The following is a 16647-nucleotide window of genomic DNA, read 5'->3' as shown; positions in this document are numbered from 1 at the left end:
AGACTCTTCTCCAGCCTCCAAGGCTTGGCTCAGGGGACCCTGTTGTTCGGGGTCTGCCCTGAGCCCTTCCTGGCAGGACCCGCTGCCCCCCACCCCACCCCGTGCCATTTCCGTGCCACACCGGGTCGGGCAGAGTGAGCACAGATGTTCTCCTCTGCGATCCCCCTGTCCCATCCTTTCGAGGGCCAGGGCCCTGCTGATGCCCGGCTTTGTCCATGGGCCTGGCCCCCTGAATGAATGAATGAACAAATGAATGAATGAACAAATGAGAAGCTGAGGTCACCTGGAATAGAGGAATGAAGGCTGATGGCAAGTAATGAGGAGTGGGCTTCAGGGGGATAGAAAATGGGTGAAAAGGGCTTTCTTGTCCCTTTCTTTGCCGCAGTCTCACCACCTCCAGGACGTGACAGGGGGCAGCCTCAGCTACACTGGGAAAGAGCCCTCCGTTTGGGGTGGAGCCCGTTTCTGGTTCTGGGGGGCAGGGAAGAGGAGTCAGGGAGTCAGATACGCACCCCCTGACCCCAAAGCGGAGAACAGTGTCCCCAGCACCTCAGCCACACAGCCCTGGCTGGTTGGTCGTGGTTTCTAAGGTCTGGGACCCAGGCGTGCAGAGGGTGTGCTGCAAAGAGGAGGTGCCTCAGAGCTGGGCACCTGGCTCCTGGCCCTGCCAGCTCCCTCTTGTGAGGCCCTGGGCGTGTCCCTCCTGTCTCCAGGTTTCGGTTTGGCCTTCGGAACAGTGGGAGGTCTAGACAGGACCATCAAGGGCTTCCTGCTCTGGGCCAATGAGGGCACCAAGGGTCTGGTGGGGATGGCCTCTGGGCAAACAGCAAAGAGGCTGTGGTTGGGGGGAGGTCCAGAGGTTTAGGGCCGTGTCTCAAAACTGTGGTCCCCGACCCTTGCATCCAGCTCCCCGACGGGGGTTATTAAAGATGCAGAATTGAGACTCCACCCAGGACTCACTGAAAGGGAACCTCTGGGTGGGCTTCCAGTGCAGGTGACATTTCCGCACCCTCCTCCCCCTGGCCCAGGTGGTTTTCCTGCACATGGAATTGTGAGTGGCCAGCATCTATCCAGGTCCTTCCTGTCTCACTGCTTCTGGCCTGTAGCCCAGCACACGGGTTTTTGGGGGGATGCCCAAGAGATGGGGAGGGACGTCCCAGAGCACCCAAGCCTGTAACTGGCAGAGTTTGTGGGGCTCAGAAGGCTGGGTCCTGACTGTGGCTTTGCATGTGACCCGTGGGAGTGTGCGTGGGGTTGGGAGAGGACCAGACAACTGGCATTTCTCAGAAAATTACCCCCCATGTGGGCACCCTAGCCAACATCCTCCACCCCCCTGGTCTGGGGCAGGGAACGGTGTGTCCCCTGGGCCTGTGCTGTGGGCACAAGTATCACATGCACACATGCAGACACCCATCCACACACACCACAAATCCACATGCTGACACAACCCTCAACATGTGCGCACACAATATCTTACACACTCCAACCCTCAGGTTCTTCCGCAAACATCGAGAGCAACACCACGCACTCTCACCATCACTTTGCTTTACACACACGTGTGCATGCACACTCAGATACAGCCCAGAGCATGCAGATTTGTATGCTCACTACTGCTGACACATATGCACTCACACCCCCTAAACGCCAGCTGCTTCTGGGGTCTCTGCTCACACCAGTTGCGCACACACCTCCTCACACTCGCATTAGCGCCAGCGTACATGTGCGGCGCCCGAAAAGCCAGCAGCCGCTCCCCTGCCTGTCATTCTCGGCAGCCCCCGGGGCCCCTGCCCGCCTCGCGCCCCATCCCCGAGCTGCTGTCTGCCATCACGCAGTAACCGGATGAGACAAGGCAATTTATGACACCAGCTGTCTCTGTCAAAACCGGATCTCCCACACACACATGGGGAAGCCAATTACCCCGACCGAGCCCGGCCCTGCCAGAAGGTGGGACTCACAAGAGAGACAGAGCAGAGGTGGCATCCGGCCACCCAGAGAGGTGGGTGGCCCCTGGCTCAAAGCTTCCCCCCTCTTTCCGTCCTTGGACATTTCACCTCTCTTCCTCAGGCTCCAGGGGAACCTGTCGTACCCTCTCTGTGGCGGCTCCCCTGGCCCAGCTCCCAGGCCCTGGGTGGAGAACAGGTGGGCAGGAGGTCTGCAGGAAGAGTGGTCCAGGGTCACCATGGCAACAAGGAAGACAGGAGCCCTGTGGCTGCCTTTCCCCATCTCCAGCAGGCCATGGAGAGGCTGCATCTCTATCCCCTACTTCCTCTCTACTTCCTTCCTCTCCCTCCTCCCTTAGCAGGTTGTCTCACGCCCTGTGCCCCTGCCAAAATTTCCCATGGCCTAGAACACCTGCTCCCTTCCTGGCCCAACACTTAATCCAACTCTTCGGCCTGCACCACTTCCTAGCTGCGCCTCAGAATTAGACCCAGGTTCAAATCTCTGCTCCTCCAGTTACCAGCTGAGCAGCCTGGACAAGCGGCAGCCTTTCCGTCACCCCAGTGTTTGCCCCTAGAAAAAACATGCTGATTTCTATAAAAATGTAGGCCAGGAGTACCCTCCATAGCAGAACTCTGCTCTCAGAATTTAACAGGAGAGTCGGGAAACTCCCACTGCAGAAATTACTTGCGGTGGTCGCGTCTCTTCACTGTCTCATCAACTGTGGCCGTGCCGTGCTCCTGAATCAGGCACAGCCTGTGGGCGGGGCTCGGCCAGCCAACGGAAGCTCCAGTGCACAGGTGGCTTGAGCCCCGGCCCTGAGGCTGACTCGATCCGTGTAAGCCCTTCGCGAATGCTGGTTAACCTGGCGCCACCTTTGCACCGGGCCTTGGCAAGCGCATCCTCAGCCTCATTGCTGAGTGGCCGGATGGAGACAGGCCTGCTTCCGCCCATTCCCTCATTCTCTGCCTCGTGTATTCCCTCTGCAATCATCCAGTAAGAGCATACTGTGTGCAAATCCCCATACCAGGCACACAGGATCGAGGGAGGGACTTCTAGAAGAGGGTAGCAAGGAAGAAGGTTCTGGATAAGCTTTCCATCACTTTCACGATACTAGGAACAGGGTAGTAGGTTCACATTGTACCAGAAGCTTTCATGTACACTTGTTCCTTTTAGTGTTTCTCAGAGCTCTGGGGCACCAGTCCGATGAAGAACCCTCATGTTAGAGATGAGGAAACTGAGTCACCTAGACAATCGGCGACTTGCCCAAGAACCCAGGGCCAGGAACCGGCAGCCCCTACAGACCAGCTGAATCTCCTGATGCTTGCTGTGGTTCCTAGCCAACACCTGTCCCTTGCGTTCTCGTATTGAGTGCCCCTTGACCCTCCATGACAGTGCCGTGGGACCCGTCCTGCTCTGGGCTTCGAACCTGGGTCGGCCCGACTCGGAGCCCGGGCGCTGTCCACTCTCCCACGTCTAATCAGTTCGTTAAAACCCTCCCTCTCGCTGCCCAGCCGTGGAGACCCCGGCGGCTCCATCTCCAGGACAGCAAATTCCTTCCCGGCCGGAGAGGAGTTGGGATAATGTAGGCAGGCAATTTAAACAGCTCCAGCGAAATACACCAGCACTTTTCACTCTCTGCCACTATTACACTTTGCAGCCGCAGCGGAATTGGCCCCTAAGTGGGATATCAAGTTTATTACAGCTATTTCCAATCTGTAATTGGTTTTGTGGAACACAAAGAGAAGGAGGTTGGGGAGTGGAAGAGGTGAGTTTTCCCCCCTTTCTTTCTCTTTTTTCTCTTCCGGATGATGGCACCCTGGGCTGTGGCTGGTAAGGAGGCTGGGGCTGGAGACTTATTTGTTTTTCAAATGAAATACCTGGCTGGCGGGCTCTCACGCTGCTGGCTGGACTCAGGTCTGCTCGCTGCAGACCTGGCCCCACTTGAAAATCAACCCCGCCTGGCTGAAGGCTCATTTGCTGCTGGGGGCAGCCAGGGCTCTGGGTGGGGTCTGGCAGCCTCAGGGCCTGGGGGCAGCTGGTGGAGCCCTGGTGGGCCAGACCAGAGTGTGAGTAGCCACGGCTCCTAGGACCAGCCGTTCTAGAATGTGAAATGGCCCAAATCTCCTCCTTGAGCATTTAGGGAAACTGAGGCCCAGAGAGGCGAGCAGTGCAGAGACAACCCGTGGGACTTAGCAGCCAGGTCGCTGCCTTCTCAGTCCCTTCCACACAGTGGAGTAGATCCTTCCAGGAAATCATGGCTGAGAGGCAAACAAGGTGGGGAGGAGAAAAGCCCCCCATTCTCGAGCGCCCACAATGCACCAACCTGCCTACTTTGGACCTAAGCAAAAGCAGACACAGTAGTTCCCCCCCCCCCCGAACCCTTATCCANCAGTGGTTCCCCCCCCCCAACACTTATCCACAGGGGTATGTTCTAGGACCCCCAGTGGATGCCCGAGCCCATTATAAGTACTGATTCCTAGGCATACTGATTTTTTCCTATGCATATGCCCATGATAAAGTGTAATTTTAAAATTAGGCACAGTAAGAGACTAATGAGAATAACAAATAATAAAACAGAGCAATTATAACAACGTACCGTAATAAGTTATGTGAATGTTCTCTCTCTCAAAATATCTTGTCATCCTGTACGTGTAACGTGTTTCATGTCCCAGTTGGGACGGAGCAGGACTGTGAGAGACTGTGTCACACCGCTTAGAACATCTGTGCAACTGAAGACTTAGGGGTTGTTTATTTCTGGAATTTTCCATTTAGTATTTTCAGGCCGTGGTTGACCACGGATAACTGAAACCCCGGAAGGCACATCTGCAGATACGGGGTGACTACTATCACAGCTAGTGTGCGTCGGCCACTTCCCCCAGTGATTCCAAGGGTGAACGTTTGCCAACAATGTCTGGCCCAGGACAGTGGGCATGCTGGAAATGCTGGCTGTTTCATTTCCGTCACCGTCGTTGTCACCATGTGCCAAGCAGCCCACTGGGCGCCATCTGTACCTGACTCGAAGGCTGTGTGACCCCCAAGGCTTCTGCCCTTTGCCCACATCTGCAACCTCGGAATGGGCCCCCTGCTCCTCTCTTTCTAACCAATCCGCGCAGAGAAGTCAGCTGCACTGTGCACTGCCCACACGACCTTGGACAGTTCCCTTGCCTCTCTTGGCCTTGGTTATCTGCAACATGGGGACAATGACACATCTCCCAGGACAGTCTGTTTCTTTGCCCGTGTTGGGAGCTGTGCTGGGCACAGGGAGACACAGCTCCTGGAGCCGGCAGTCCCGAGATCCAAACGACGTAACAGAGGGCGGGCCCAAGTACACGGTCAAGCCCAGGTCATTGCTGTCTAGGGCTTGGATCTTTAGCATAACCGCGTGCACAGCCTCTTCTCTCGGGTCCAGGGCACCCTTTGCGTGGTTAGGATGCCTTCCCGTAGCGGATGGGTCAAGGCTGAGACCTCTGACAAAGAGCAGCTCAGGCACACGCTGGTTCCTCCCAGAGCATGGCTGCCTGGATGACCCGGCCACCTTCCTGCTGGGGCCAGGCCACTCCTGCCAAGAGGGCCTAGCCTGGTCGGGGTGCGGGGGCAGCGGGGGCAGCGGGGGCCATGGGCTCTCCTGGGGCAAGTCTGTACTGCAGAGCAGGAGTGCCTTTTCCGTTCTTTGTGGTACCCCCATGCCCAGCACATGGCAAGGACTCCACTCACTTGTTCATTCATTCGTTCATTCATCTACTCACTCAATGGGTATTTATCAAATGAGCACCATGTGCCCGACTCTGAAGACAGAGTAACAAACGGGACAGATGAAGACCCTGCCCTTATAAAGCTCATATTCTAGAACAGCCCACATTTGAGAGCCTGTTTGAGTCCATAAAAGTCACTTGACCCATGAACACAGAAGTGCATCTTCCTCAGTGGGAAGGACACCCATACATCCCAGGGCCTCATCCTTTTAGAACTGCACTGTGCCTGCCCCACCAGCTTGTCCCCCTCTGTCTGCCCTGACCGGGGGGCCACACCCCTCCCTCTGTGGCACTGGGGGCAAGTCTTGGAACCCTGGGGCCAGGCTGCCTCTGGGAACTTGCTCAGAGCATCCCCCAGCTCCCACTCTGGGCTGGCTACTGGCAGGTGCCGGGGCCTCTGCTCTCCCTGCCGCCTCCCTGCACACCCCACCCCCACCAGCCCTCCCGTCCTCCTTGCCCACACCGGTTTGAGGCTCTTCCCACCTGCGCCTCTCCCCAGGTACGGACCCACTCCTTCCATTTACTGATATTCTGCACCCTCTGGCTTTTCCGTAAAAGACATTCTGCCCTGCAGCCTCAGCCGTGGACGGTGGAAAGGGACACAGAAAACGGGGTGGCCCAGAAAAGCGTTAGAATGCGAGGAGGTAGCCGTCTCTATTGGGCACTCGGACCACACGCCGGATTCTCTCATCTCGTTTAGTCCTCACCAGGAGCTGGGTCCCACTCTGCCCATGCTACAGATGTGGAGACTGAGACGTGGAGAGGTGGAACGGCTGCTTGAGAGCACAAAGTTAACGTCCCTGCAAACAGCCACTTGCCCGCCGGCCCGAGTGGAGAGGGAGTGAATTCCCCCGCCTGGCAGGGAGTGAATTCCAAGGCTCTGCCTTTGCTTTACCTTCCCTGAGGCTGAGAGAGCTCCAAGCCGGGTCAGTGAACTTGGATGGTGGATGTCACGCTGGAGTGGAGAAAAATGCCTGTCTCCACCTCCCAAGACCGGTTTAGCAGAAGCGGCGATTTACTCCCCGGGCGGACAGGGAAGCCCAGACATGGCCCTAGAGAAAAAGATGTAAATAAAACCGAAGGAAAACTAGGCTTGCCCTTGACACTCCCTGCCCCTCTGCCCGAAACGGGGATTTATGACCCAGAAAAACCGCTGGTGCTTTTTTCTAGGGTGCGTGGGTGTGTGTGTGCACGGAGGGCGGGGTGCAGGTGTAGTTTTCTCGTAATAAAACCCTTAGTCTCGGTGAATAAATTGGAGCAGACAGTTTTACCGACAGATTTTTTTCCTCCTTTCTATAATAATAAAAAAAAACAGTGAAATTTGAAATGGGGACTAGAAGGGCTGCTGAATTTTAGGAGGAGATAAAAAGCCAGACCCTTCGGGGAGGCAAGGCTGGGAGTCAACCCACTGAGGCGCCTCCCCCTACTGGGACTTTGGGAGAAAATTCCTCACTCCTCCCCTTCTGTGCCTCGAAGTCCGGCAGCCCCGTTAAGGAGTCTCCCCCAAGCAGAGGAGGGGCCTAGAGGCAGGGGTTCATTCACAGCCTTCGGTCTAGTGAGTGGGATGTGAGCTCTGGTCCCCAGCCGAGCTTTGCCCGGCGCCCAGGGTGGGGCCCGAGCTGAGTCACTCTGCCTCTCTAAGCCTCAGCTTCTTCATCTACAAACGGGCAAGTTATTGTCTCCGCACTTTTCAGGGGCATTGTAGGTCCAGAAGAAGTGATGGGCTTAAGGCAGATTTCTTGACCTCGACACTGATGACATTTGGGGACGTGGGGGGTTGGCTGTTCACCGTATGATGATCGTAGCATCCCTGGCCTTTACCACTAGATGCCAGTGACCCTTCCTCCCCAGCTGTGACAACCCAAACCGGCTCCACACGTTGCCTAATAAATGTCCCCCAGCTAAGGGCCCTGGTTGAAAGCGACTTTGCCCCTTTTCCTCCCTCTTCTCTTTGTCCCCTCTTTGGGACACTGGGCCCCCATGCTGTGGAAGAGGCCAGTGAGCAGGCGAGAGGACGCTGTGTCCTGCCTTCCCACCCCACACGCACAGCACCCCAAAGCACCAAGTCCCCAGGGGCCCACAGGGAAAGTGTATGAGGAAGAGGGACAGTGTTGTGGGCTTAGCGAGGGGTAAGGAGAAACTGCAGCAGGAAGTCCCACTGCAGATACCCCTTACAGTCCTAAAGCTCTTGAGCACCCATCATCACTCTGACCCTCCCAGCCCGGGCTCCCTGGGGGTCCCCTGCCTGCAGAGGCCTCCCTATTCTCCATGAGCTTACAGTGGGGGAGGGTGATCCACACCGATATGGCCAGGGCCTGGAATGCTCTGGTGCTCAATAAATGCCCAACATCTCTGTCTCCTGAATGAGTACCACCACCACCGAGGCCAGACGGATGTGGTCCAAGTCACCTCGGGGCCAGAGGTGCTCGGAGGAGCCCAGCTGCACCCAGGCCAGGCCTCCCAAGGACAGTGGCAGGTCCAAGCTCAGTGCCTAGCAAAGGTGGACAGGGATGGGGTTGGGAGGGGTGGGAACAGTGGCTTCCCGCGTTCCCCTACCCCAGCTCCTTGGAGAAAGCCCCTCTCTGGCTGCCACCCTCCCGGGCCCCTCCTCTCCTACTCCCCACCCCAGCTCCACAGGCACAGCCGCATGGACTTAATTCCACTTCCCCAGGCCCAGGCATGAGGCCTCGTCGCAGGCTGTTAGCCTGGAGCCCAGCTGAGTGGCGAGAGGCTGCAAGCTTTCAGTCTATAATAGAGTTGCTGAGACAAGCGGAAAACTGCAGCCGAGTAAACAGATAAATAATTGAAACAGTGACAACACATACCTTGCTGCTTTGTGGAATAACACTTTCATTAGCAGGAGGCAGCCGAGACCTAGGGATGCCGGCGGTGGGGAAGCGGGCGTGCTGCCGGCAGCTGGGAGCCCCGGACACTCGGGGCCAGCTTTTAATCAGCTGTGAGCAGCTGGGCACCTGAGCGGCTTTGTCTTCCAGCTCAGGCTTTATCATTGCCTCCTGGTTCCCCTGTGTTCCTAGGGGAAATGGGGACCTCCTGGCCTGCCGGTCCCAGTGGCAGCCAGAGCAGAGTGAGACCCCCACCCTGTCCCCGTCTCTCTTTCCCCCATGTCAGTGGATTGGGTTCTCCTCAGCCTCCTCCCAGGTCTCTTGGCTCCAGACGTTCCCCCTTCAATCAGTCCTCACCCAACACTAAAGCCAGAGGAGAGTCTGAACCCCTGCAACCCCGTGGCCTTTCCCGGACCTGAGCTCCTTTGCTTCCAGGATCGGGCACGAGGTTCACTCCCCAGGGCCTTTTCACTGCACTACACCCCGAACAGCCTACCCGCACCGCTCTGTCCCACCCCAGGGCCTTTGCACATGCTGCCCCCTCTGCCTGGAAACACCCCCACCGTTTGCAAAGCTGCCTCCGACTCTTCCTTTTAGAAGATAACTTAAACATCCCTTGCTCCAAGAAAGCCTTCCCCAGTCACCTTCTCCCCAGGACAGGGGCTGCACTGGCTCTGCGATCCCCTGCCATTCTGGGCCCACCCCTTGTGGGACTTATCAGAAATGATTGCCACGTAGCTTATTTGTCTACACATGAGATCTTTGCTTCAGTGACTGTCCCTGGCCCCCTCTTCTCCTTCTGTCCAGACTGCCCCCTCTTCTGTCTCTTCTCAGACCGGGACCCCGTGGCTGACTCTGCAAAACACATTCACAGTCTGTGGCTCTGTCTGCAGCTCCCCAAGCTGGACTTGTCATTTCTGTGAGGCTGGCCTGGGGGCTCCCCAACATGGAGCCCAGGTGCAGTGGGGACAGACACAGAGAGAGCCAGCTCTGCTCCTCCTTCGCTGTAGGTCCTCGGGAAGTTGCTTCACTTCAGAGCCTCGGTTTGCACATCAATGAAATAGGGTGACTTGGGGGGGCTCCAGTGACAGCTGTGACATCTCCTCCCTAAAGCCTGTCCAGAGGCAGAGGGGCATTGGGCTTTCTGGCCTCCTCCTCTCCCCGGCAGGTGTCCCCAGAGCCCACTCCCTGCCCCGGGGGAAGGAGAGGGGTGGCCAGCGCTGGCCGCATGCTCACCTGCCTCTGCGCTCTGTTGCAGGTGATGGATGGCGGCACCATCAAGCAGAAGATCTTTACCTTCGACGCCATGTTCTCCACCAACTACTCGCATATGGAAAACTACCGCAAGAGAGAGGACCTGGTGTACCAGTCCACCGTGAGGTGAGGGGCTGCGGGGTGGGGACCGGGAGGCCACCTCTCCAGCCCGTCGGCGTCCGTCCCACAGTGTGCTTGGGGGTTCCCAGAGTCACCTTCCACTGGCTTGGAAGGCCGGGCCGGGGACTCTGCAGCAGGAGCAGGAGGGAAGGGAAGAAGGGGTGTCCCTCTGGTCACCTGAAAAGCCCCTCACTCAGCTCCTTCTGTGGACACCCTCTTTAGACTCCTCTGCCCCCCAGCAGAACTGATCACCCCAAAGCCCAGGGCTGCCACCCCACAAGAGGGGGACCTCACCACGTGGTTAACTCAGTGCCTTCACACAGGCACTGAACGTGCACAACTTTACACACACGCGCACACATGGGCCCTTTCCCGCACTACACAGCCAACTGCTTTGCCTGGAGCACGGGCAGAAAGCAAGGGCTGCCGAGAATCTTGAGGATGACCAGGCTATGCTGAGTACATGGCAAGAGGCCTCGGCAGACAGGGCTGGGGCGGGGCACTGCGCCTCGCGGGGTGCCTGTAACTCTCCCGCTCTCCGCACGTGGGCTGGCTCTCCTTTCTGTGGCCACAAGCATCAGAAGGCACAGCAGGGCCTCCCATCGCCTTGTGCCCGGAGCTCTCAGCACAAGGCCTGACGCACAGCGGGTGCTCGATGGAGTTTGCAAATTGGCTGGATAACCCTGGGTTTGCTCCGTGGCCCTTTGGGCCTCAGTTTCCCCATGAGTAAAATTAGAAAATGGGGCAAGAAGGTTCCAAAGGGCACATCCAGCCCAGCCTGGGGGGTCTGGCAGGTGGTCCTTTCCTGCCCACTTTTGTAAGGACGCAAGGTGAGTGTGCTCCATGGAGGACATTTCTGGGTCTCCCCTCCTTGCTGGGCTTTGTGCCCGGAGTCTGACCCAGCTGCTTGCTGGGGGGATCTGGTGAGAACGTGGGTGCCAAGGGGCTCTCTAGGGCTCTGGCGTGCATGTGGCCACACAGATGCCTTCACTTGTATATTTACAATTTTTCCTGCCCCTGCTTCCAAAGATGGTTGGGGGTGCCTTGAGATACTGACTCACACCTAAGACCGGCCAGTGACAATCACAATGAAATGGAGGCAAACACTCATTTTAGAGAAGAAAATAACTGTTCTGGGAACCACAGGTGACTCACATCAAGTGAACATTCAAATCACCTCAAGTTTCCCGAAAGCCCACCGCTGCCACCCCACTGCTGCATGGCGACCAGGGTCTCTGAGAAGCCCCCCATGCCCCAACCTATCCCGTCATTTCTGGCACCCCACCCCCGCTGCAGGTAGGGTCCCTAGGGTGACTCCTTGGCTCCGGTTCCTGCGCAGGATGGAGACCCAGAAACCGCCCCTGAGCCCTGCCCTCCCGTGCTCACCCTGCTACCTGAAGACCTGGTTCGGATCCCAGCCCAGCCACTTCCTGCCGAGTGACCTTGGACAGGGCCTTACCCTCTCACGGGTGGCTCGCTGCATATGATCAGGCCCATACACCTGTAGGATTTAAGGGAGACTTGTGTCCAATGACCTAAGAGAGAGTCCTGGCTCCTCCACCCCCTCTCCGTAGTGTGGCCTCGGGTGTAACTCTGTGACTGAGCTCCCCGTCTCTAAAGGGGCCTCAGTAAGAAGTTCAATGCCACCTAGAGAGGATCCAATGAGCCGCTGCAGTCCCTGAGCGGCGTGCACGCGTTTGCTGTTGTTACCCAGAAAAAGCCCTCTCCTCCTGGCAGATCTCGTGAGCCTGCTTATGTGTGTGCTCGCGGTCTCCTGAGCATTGCAAACAACCTCGAGCACACAAGCCCGTGTCACTATTATTTTCTACAGTCCTGGTTTTACAGATGGGATCGGTGTTCAGTGAGGTCAAGGGTCTCCTGCTGGAACGACATGAACTTGGTCAGATCTGACACACCTCATGCTACCCCTCCACCCAGAGAGGGGAGGAGACTTGCCCAAGGTCACACAGCAGTGCCCGTGCTGGCATCTCGGGCAGAGAGCATGAGGCGAGAGCAGCTGTGAGGGGGCCTGGGTGGAAGGGAAGACTCGAGCAGACCCTCTCTATCTGAGTCTAATCCGATCACGCCAGCCCCGGGAGAGCAGCCCTCTGGAAGAGGCTGCTCCTGGAGGCTGCAGGGCCCCATTAGGGTTGTCGGTGGGGCGTGGGACTCCACATTTACATATAAATGAAGATATTTACAAATTAATGCATACCAACTAGAGAGAGTCCTAGCTCCACAGCTGTCTCAGCCGCTTCCTCTTCAGCTGGAGAAAGCCGGAGGAGAGGGGGAGGCCGGGAAGATCACCAGGAATCGGCAGAGAGCGGCTTCTGGGCAGCTGAGAGGAGCCCCAGGGGCGCCCAGAGGCTTTCCTCCCACTGGTGGGGTTCCCAGAGGGATGGCAGTCCAGTGGAGGGGCAAGGCTTCTGCCCCCAGAGGGGAGGGTGCAGTGTGGCACAGCTTGGGCAGGTCACTGCCCCTCCCAGCGCCCCAGAGGCCCCATCTTTCAAAGGCCTTTCTAGTTCTGAGCCTCAGAACCCGGAACTCCCAGCTGGACCTCGGCAGCCATTTACTCCTTCAAAGGGTGTTTAATGTTTGATTGAGCATCTCCCGGAGCCCGAGGTGATGCAAGGTGCCGCCCCCCAGAGGTACAAGAAAGGCGGGGTTCTCTACTTTCCTAGGGACACGGGCACCGATCTAGGAAAGCAAGACATGCATAAATACGTCACTGCACGTTCCACAAGGATACCCTGCGGGAAGCACCTGCACAGCAGCCATCCCTTCCCACTCACTCTCCAGCCCCTCCAGCTGCCTGGGACACCCTCCCCAGCAAACTGCTCACACAGAATCCTCATCTCAGGACCTGCTTCTCGGGGGCCTCTTGTGTGGGGCGGTATGATGTGGAGGACAGTCCCACCAGCACACCGGCTTCCCTCCTTACCTGCCTCTCACGCCCTGCCCCCAACCTCCATTCCCCTGTTACACCACGGAGAGGATGGTCCTGTGGGCAAAATTCACTGGTTCCTGCAGAATGTGGACGTCCCCAGATGGCAGCTAAGACCTTCCTGGAGGTCATGGTGAATCCCTGTGAGCTTTCAACCACCCCTGACACCCTGCACCCCCCTCAGGCTGTGCCTCCCATTTCCCAAAGCCCTCTGCTATTTCTTGTCCACTTTATTGGCTCAGGGTGTCAGGAGGAGCACTGGGCACGTTTTGCTGGGTCTCATTTGGCCGTAAGGAAAACCTAGACTTGAGCAGTTAAGTGTGCTCCTGCCCCTCGCACACTTTACCCACCTCTCCTGGCCAAGGCCCTAACTCATTCTTCCAGGGTCAGCTGAAATGGCACCTCCTCCAGGAAGCCAGTTCTGACTGCCCACACTGGGTCAGATACCCCAGTGTACTTGCCCTCCACACACTCACTGCCCTGACACTAGGTGCTCATAGCCTGCCCCCTCAACCAGACCGGAAGTCCTGTGAGGACAAGGACTGGGTCTGATGTCTTCATCACTGTCTCCCCAGCCCCCAGCCTAGCAACACCCCCACCACCACCCCCCCCACACAAACATGTTGTGATTTGTAAGTGTTTGTCGGGGACATGAGTTAGTGGTGGAAGCTGTGGTGTCGGATGCATTACAAAGGAGCAAGTCAGGCGTCTGGGCCCTCCCCCCACATTTGCATCATTCATTCATCACAGGGAATTGAGCAATTGCAATATGTCAGGGACAGTGCTGGAAATAAAATAGCGAACAAGACATAACCAGACCTGCTCTTGGGAGGTTTACGATGTAGCGGGTGAGTGGGGACAGACTATAAAAATATGTTTAGAATAATAAGAAAACTATTTATACCTGGTGATGAGTGTGGTGAAGGAAATAAGGTCATGTAATAGAGAATGAGGAATAACGGAGAGGGAGGGCTGCAAGGTTTCTCGTAGGAGAGGCGTGCATGCAGAGGTCTTCAGGACAGAAGGAAGCCAGCCGGCCAGGGTTGGGGGTAGGAAGGGTGCTCCGGGCAGAAGGCACAGCAAGTGCAAAGGTCCTGAGGTGAGACAGGGCTTGATCTAAGGGCTGCCAGAGGGCCAGCATGGCCAGGAAGTGAACTGGCATTCGTTCTCAGTGCCCTGGAAGCCACCGTGCCCTGGATTGTAAAGTTCACCCAGGTTGCTAAGTGGAGGGTGGGTTGGAGGTGACAAAGAAGGACAGAGCCCTCCGTGAAGGAGTCTGGGGAAGCGGACAGAGGTCTCTCCATAGGCCTCAGGACTTCATTTCCAAATCTAAGTGAAGCTGGGGTGTGAGGGGCTGGAAGACTCCTTGGTCCGGAAGGTGGGGCCTGGGGAACCAGCTCTCACAGGGTCTAGTTGCCAAGCCCGGGAACTTGTGCGCACGCGCCATCCCCAAAAGCTGCCAGAGCTTGGAAACGGTTGGGTCGGGGAGAGCCTAGGGGTTTCCTGGAGACCTCGAGAGCACAGTTACACTTTCCTAATTCATACTGATCAGGGAGGGGAGGGGGGTGTGGGAGAAATCAAGTAAATGAAAAAACAGCCTTGAGGATCGAAGACATGGAAAGAAACGCAACTTCTTTTATTACTTTGAGATGCAGCCATTCACGTATTCACTCAACAGCAAATATTGAGCATTCTCGGCACAGCATGGGGGTGGGGGCAGCGGGTGGGCACAGTACCCCGAGGGGGTAAAGATGCAGCCCCTGCCTCCATGGAGCGTACAGCCTGCCCCCTCTCCCACCGGCCTATAAGCTCCCCCAAAGGCTGCGTGCGCTCTATCTTCTCCATCTTAGTAGCCCCAGAACCGACTTGGCATTTAGAGAGGAACAATAAATATTTGTGAAATGAAAAGAGAGAAAGAGGAGATAAAACATGGAGATAAATAGCTAACAATTCAAGTAATAAAGTGATAGCTGTCACAGGAAGGAGGCAGGTGTAATGCGATGGTGAATCAGAGACGGACAGACTGGGGAAATCACGGCAGAGGTGGCGTTTGAAGTGGCCCTGGAAGCACGAGCAGGCTTTAGACAAAGGGGAGCCAGGAGCCGGTGCCCTAGATGGACGGCACGCGTGTGCGCAGGGGTGAGGGAGGGGAGGGCTGGAGTCCCGCGGGCAGGCGGAGGTTTCAAAGTAGATGCCCTCTGGAATCCATTCAAACGTGTGGTGGTGGTGGTGAGGGGGGGCGATGTAGTTGGTTTTTAAACAGACACATGAACTGTCTGGTCCAAAGAGCTGAGAGAATTGTTTCCCTTTGAAAAGTTAAATGTCCCTTCTGAGCCTCATCCATTAGTGTGCAGGGCCAGCCCTTCCTTCGCTGTTGGTACAAAGAAACAGGCATCGGATGCTTGTGATTTCAAAGCCTGGATTCCGAGGCTCCCCACTAGCTCTTCACGCTGTCATCAACCACACCTCTGTCTTCCCTCCAAAGTGTGTACTCATGCTGCTTGTGCATGAGGTTGCCTTTCATTTCCCCATCGTTCCACCGCTCTGCACACACACGTTGGACACCTACTACGCGCCGGCCCTGCGCTAGGCGCCGCGCAATGGAACAAATGTGGGTCCCGTCTATGTGGAACTGCCGGTGGAGGCTGGCGGCCCTGATCTTGACCCACTGTAAACCCATTCTTCTCCCCCCTATCCAGAAATCATTCGGGAACGCGGATGAGCCAGAGTGAGATGGTAAGGGTAACCTTAAGCCATTCTGAGCGCTTTACTCATGACAGATTCTCTCTCTCAGTCGCATCAGAATTGAACACCCCAGGTCTTCCACCCCACGTGAGAACCAGATCCCCATCTCAAATCCAGAAGATGCTCAAGGAGCGAGGACTGCAGTTCCCCTCCCAGCCACTAGGGGAATTTTCAGTCCAGTTTTCCCTTCTCAGCACAGAGAGGTGGTGAGTTTGCTAACTGAGCGAGGATCCACAGTCAGGTGGTGGCTACACTGTTCCTGCACAGGCCAGTCCCCAGACCACCTGCATTAGGATCACCTTGGAAGTGGCTTAGAAACACCAACTCCTGGACCCCACCAAGATGGAATTTGATTTGGAGCAGGGCCTGGAAAATCAGTCTTTTAGAAAGTCTTCCAGGTAAAGACGCTGGCAGCGGGATTTGGAAAGCTCTGCTCACACAACACCTTCCATCTGCTCCGATGTGCAGACTTGGGCCAAAGAACTCAGTGGGAAGCTGCAAGGCACAGATAATTCGAGGGCTGCTGGCAGCTAGTAGCCAAGGGACAATTGTCCTGCCCCCAGCCCCCACCCCGCCCCACTCCCAGGGCCAGACCCGTTTGGGTTGAAGATGACAAAAACAGCTGGCCCAGCCAGTGACCTCCCAGTCCAGAGTGACCTCACAGGTACCGACCAGTCGCAGAGCCTGGGCCACCCCATGCCCAGCTCCCACTAGTCGTCCTTAGAGGACACAGCTGACGTGTGCCCGGCCCAGTGCTGACCTTCTCAGGAAGGGAGCACATGGCTGGAGTCAGGGGACCCGGGAACGAGATGCTCCTAATGCAGCTCCCTGGCCAAGGCATGTTCCCCAGAGGTGGAGGGTGCCCATGCTCCCTGAGCCACAGTCTTGCTGGACCCCATCCTGGGCCTCCCACTCCAGAGCACCCGTTAGGGAATGCAGAGTTCTGGGCACCCCCCGCCCCCGAGTCAGGCCTGCAGACCACGCTCCGCACAGACTCCCAGCCTTTCTCCCTAGGTCCTGTTTGTCAGGGTGGGGACCCTCCCTTCTT

The 16647-nt window shown here is 56.9% G+C and overlaps 1 protein-coding gene across 1 annotated transcript in view; it reads left to right on the top strand.

The window, feature by feature from the left end:
- Nucleotides 1-16647, top strand: part of IGSF21 (immunoglobin superfamily member 21) — a 229312-nt gene that overhangs the window by 144589 nt on the left and 68076 nt on the right. Inside the window, exon 3 of the mRNA XM_037045071.1 lies at nucleotides 9795-9916. Within this exon, the coding sequence (XP_036900966.1) occupies nucleotides 9795-9916 (122 nt within the window). The remainder of the gene's footprint in view (nucleotides 1-9794; nucleotides 9917-16647) is intronic.

This window comes from Sturnira hondurensis, unplaced genomic scaffold, assembly GCF_014824575.4.
Source record: "Sturnira hondurensis isolate 20B ecotype Veracruz unplaced genomic scaffold, ASM1482457v3 Scaffold0004257, whole genome shotgun sequence".
Lineage (NCBI taxonomy): Eukaryota > Metazoa > Chordata > Mammalia > Chiroptera > Phyllostomidae > Sturnira > Sturnira hondurensis.
This window is presented reverse-complemented; position numbering and strand designations above follow the sequence as displayed.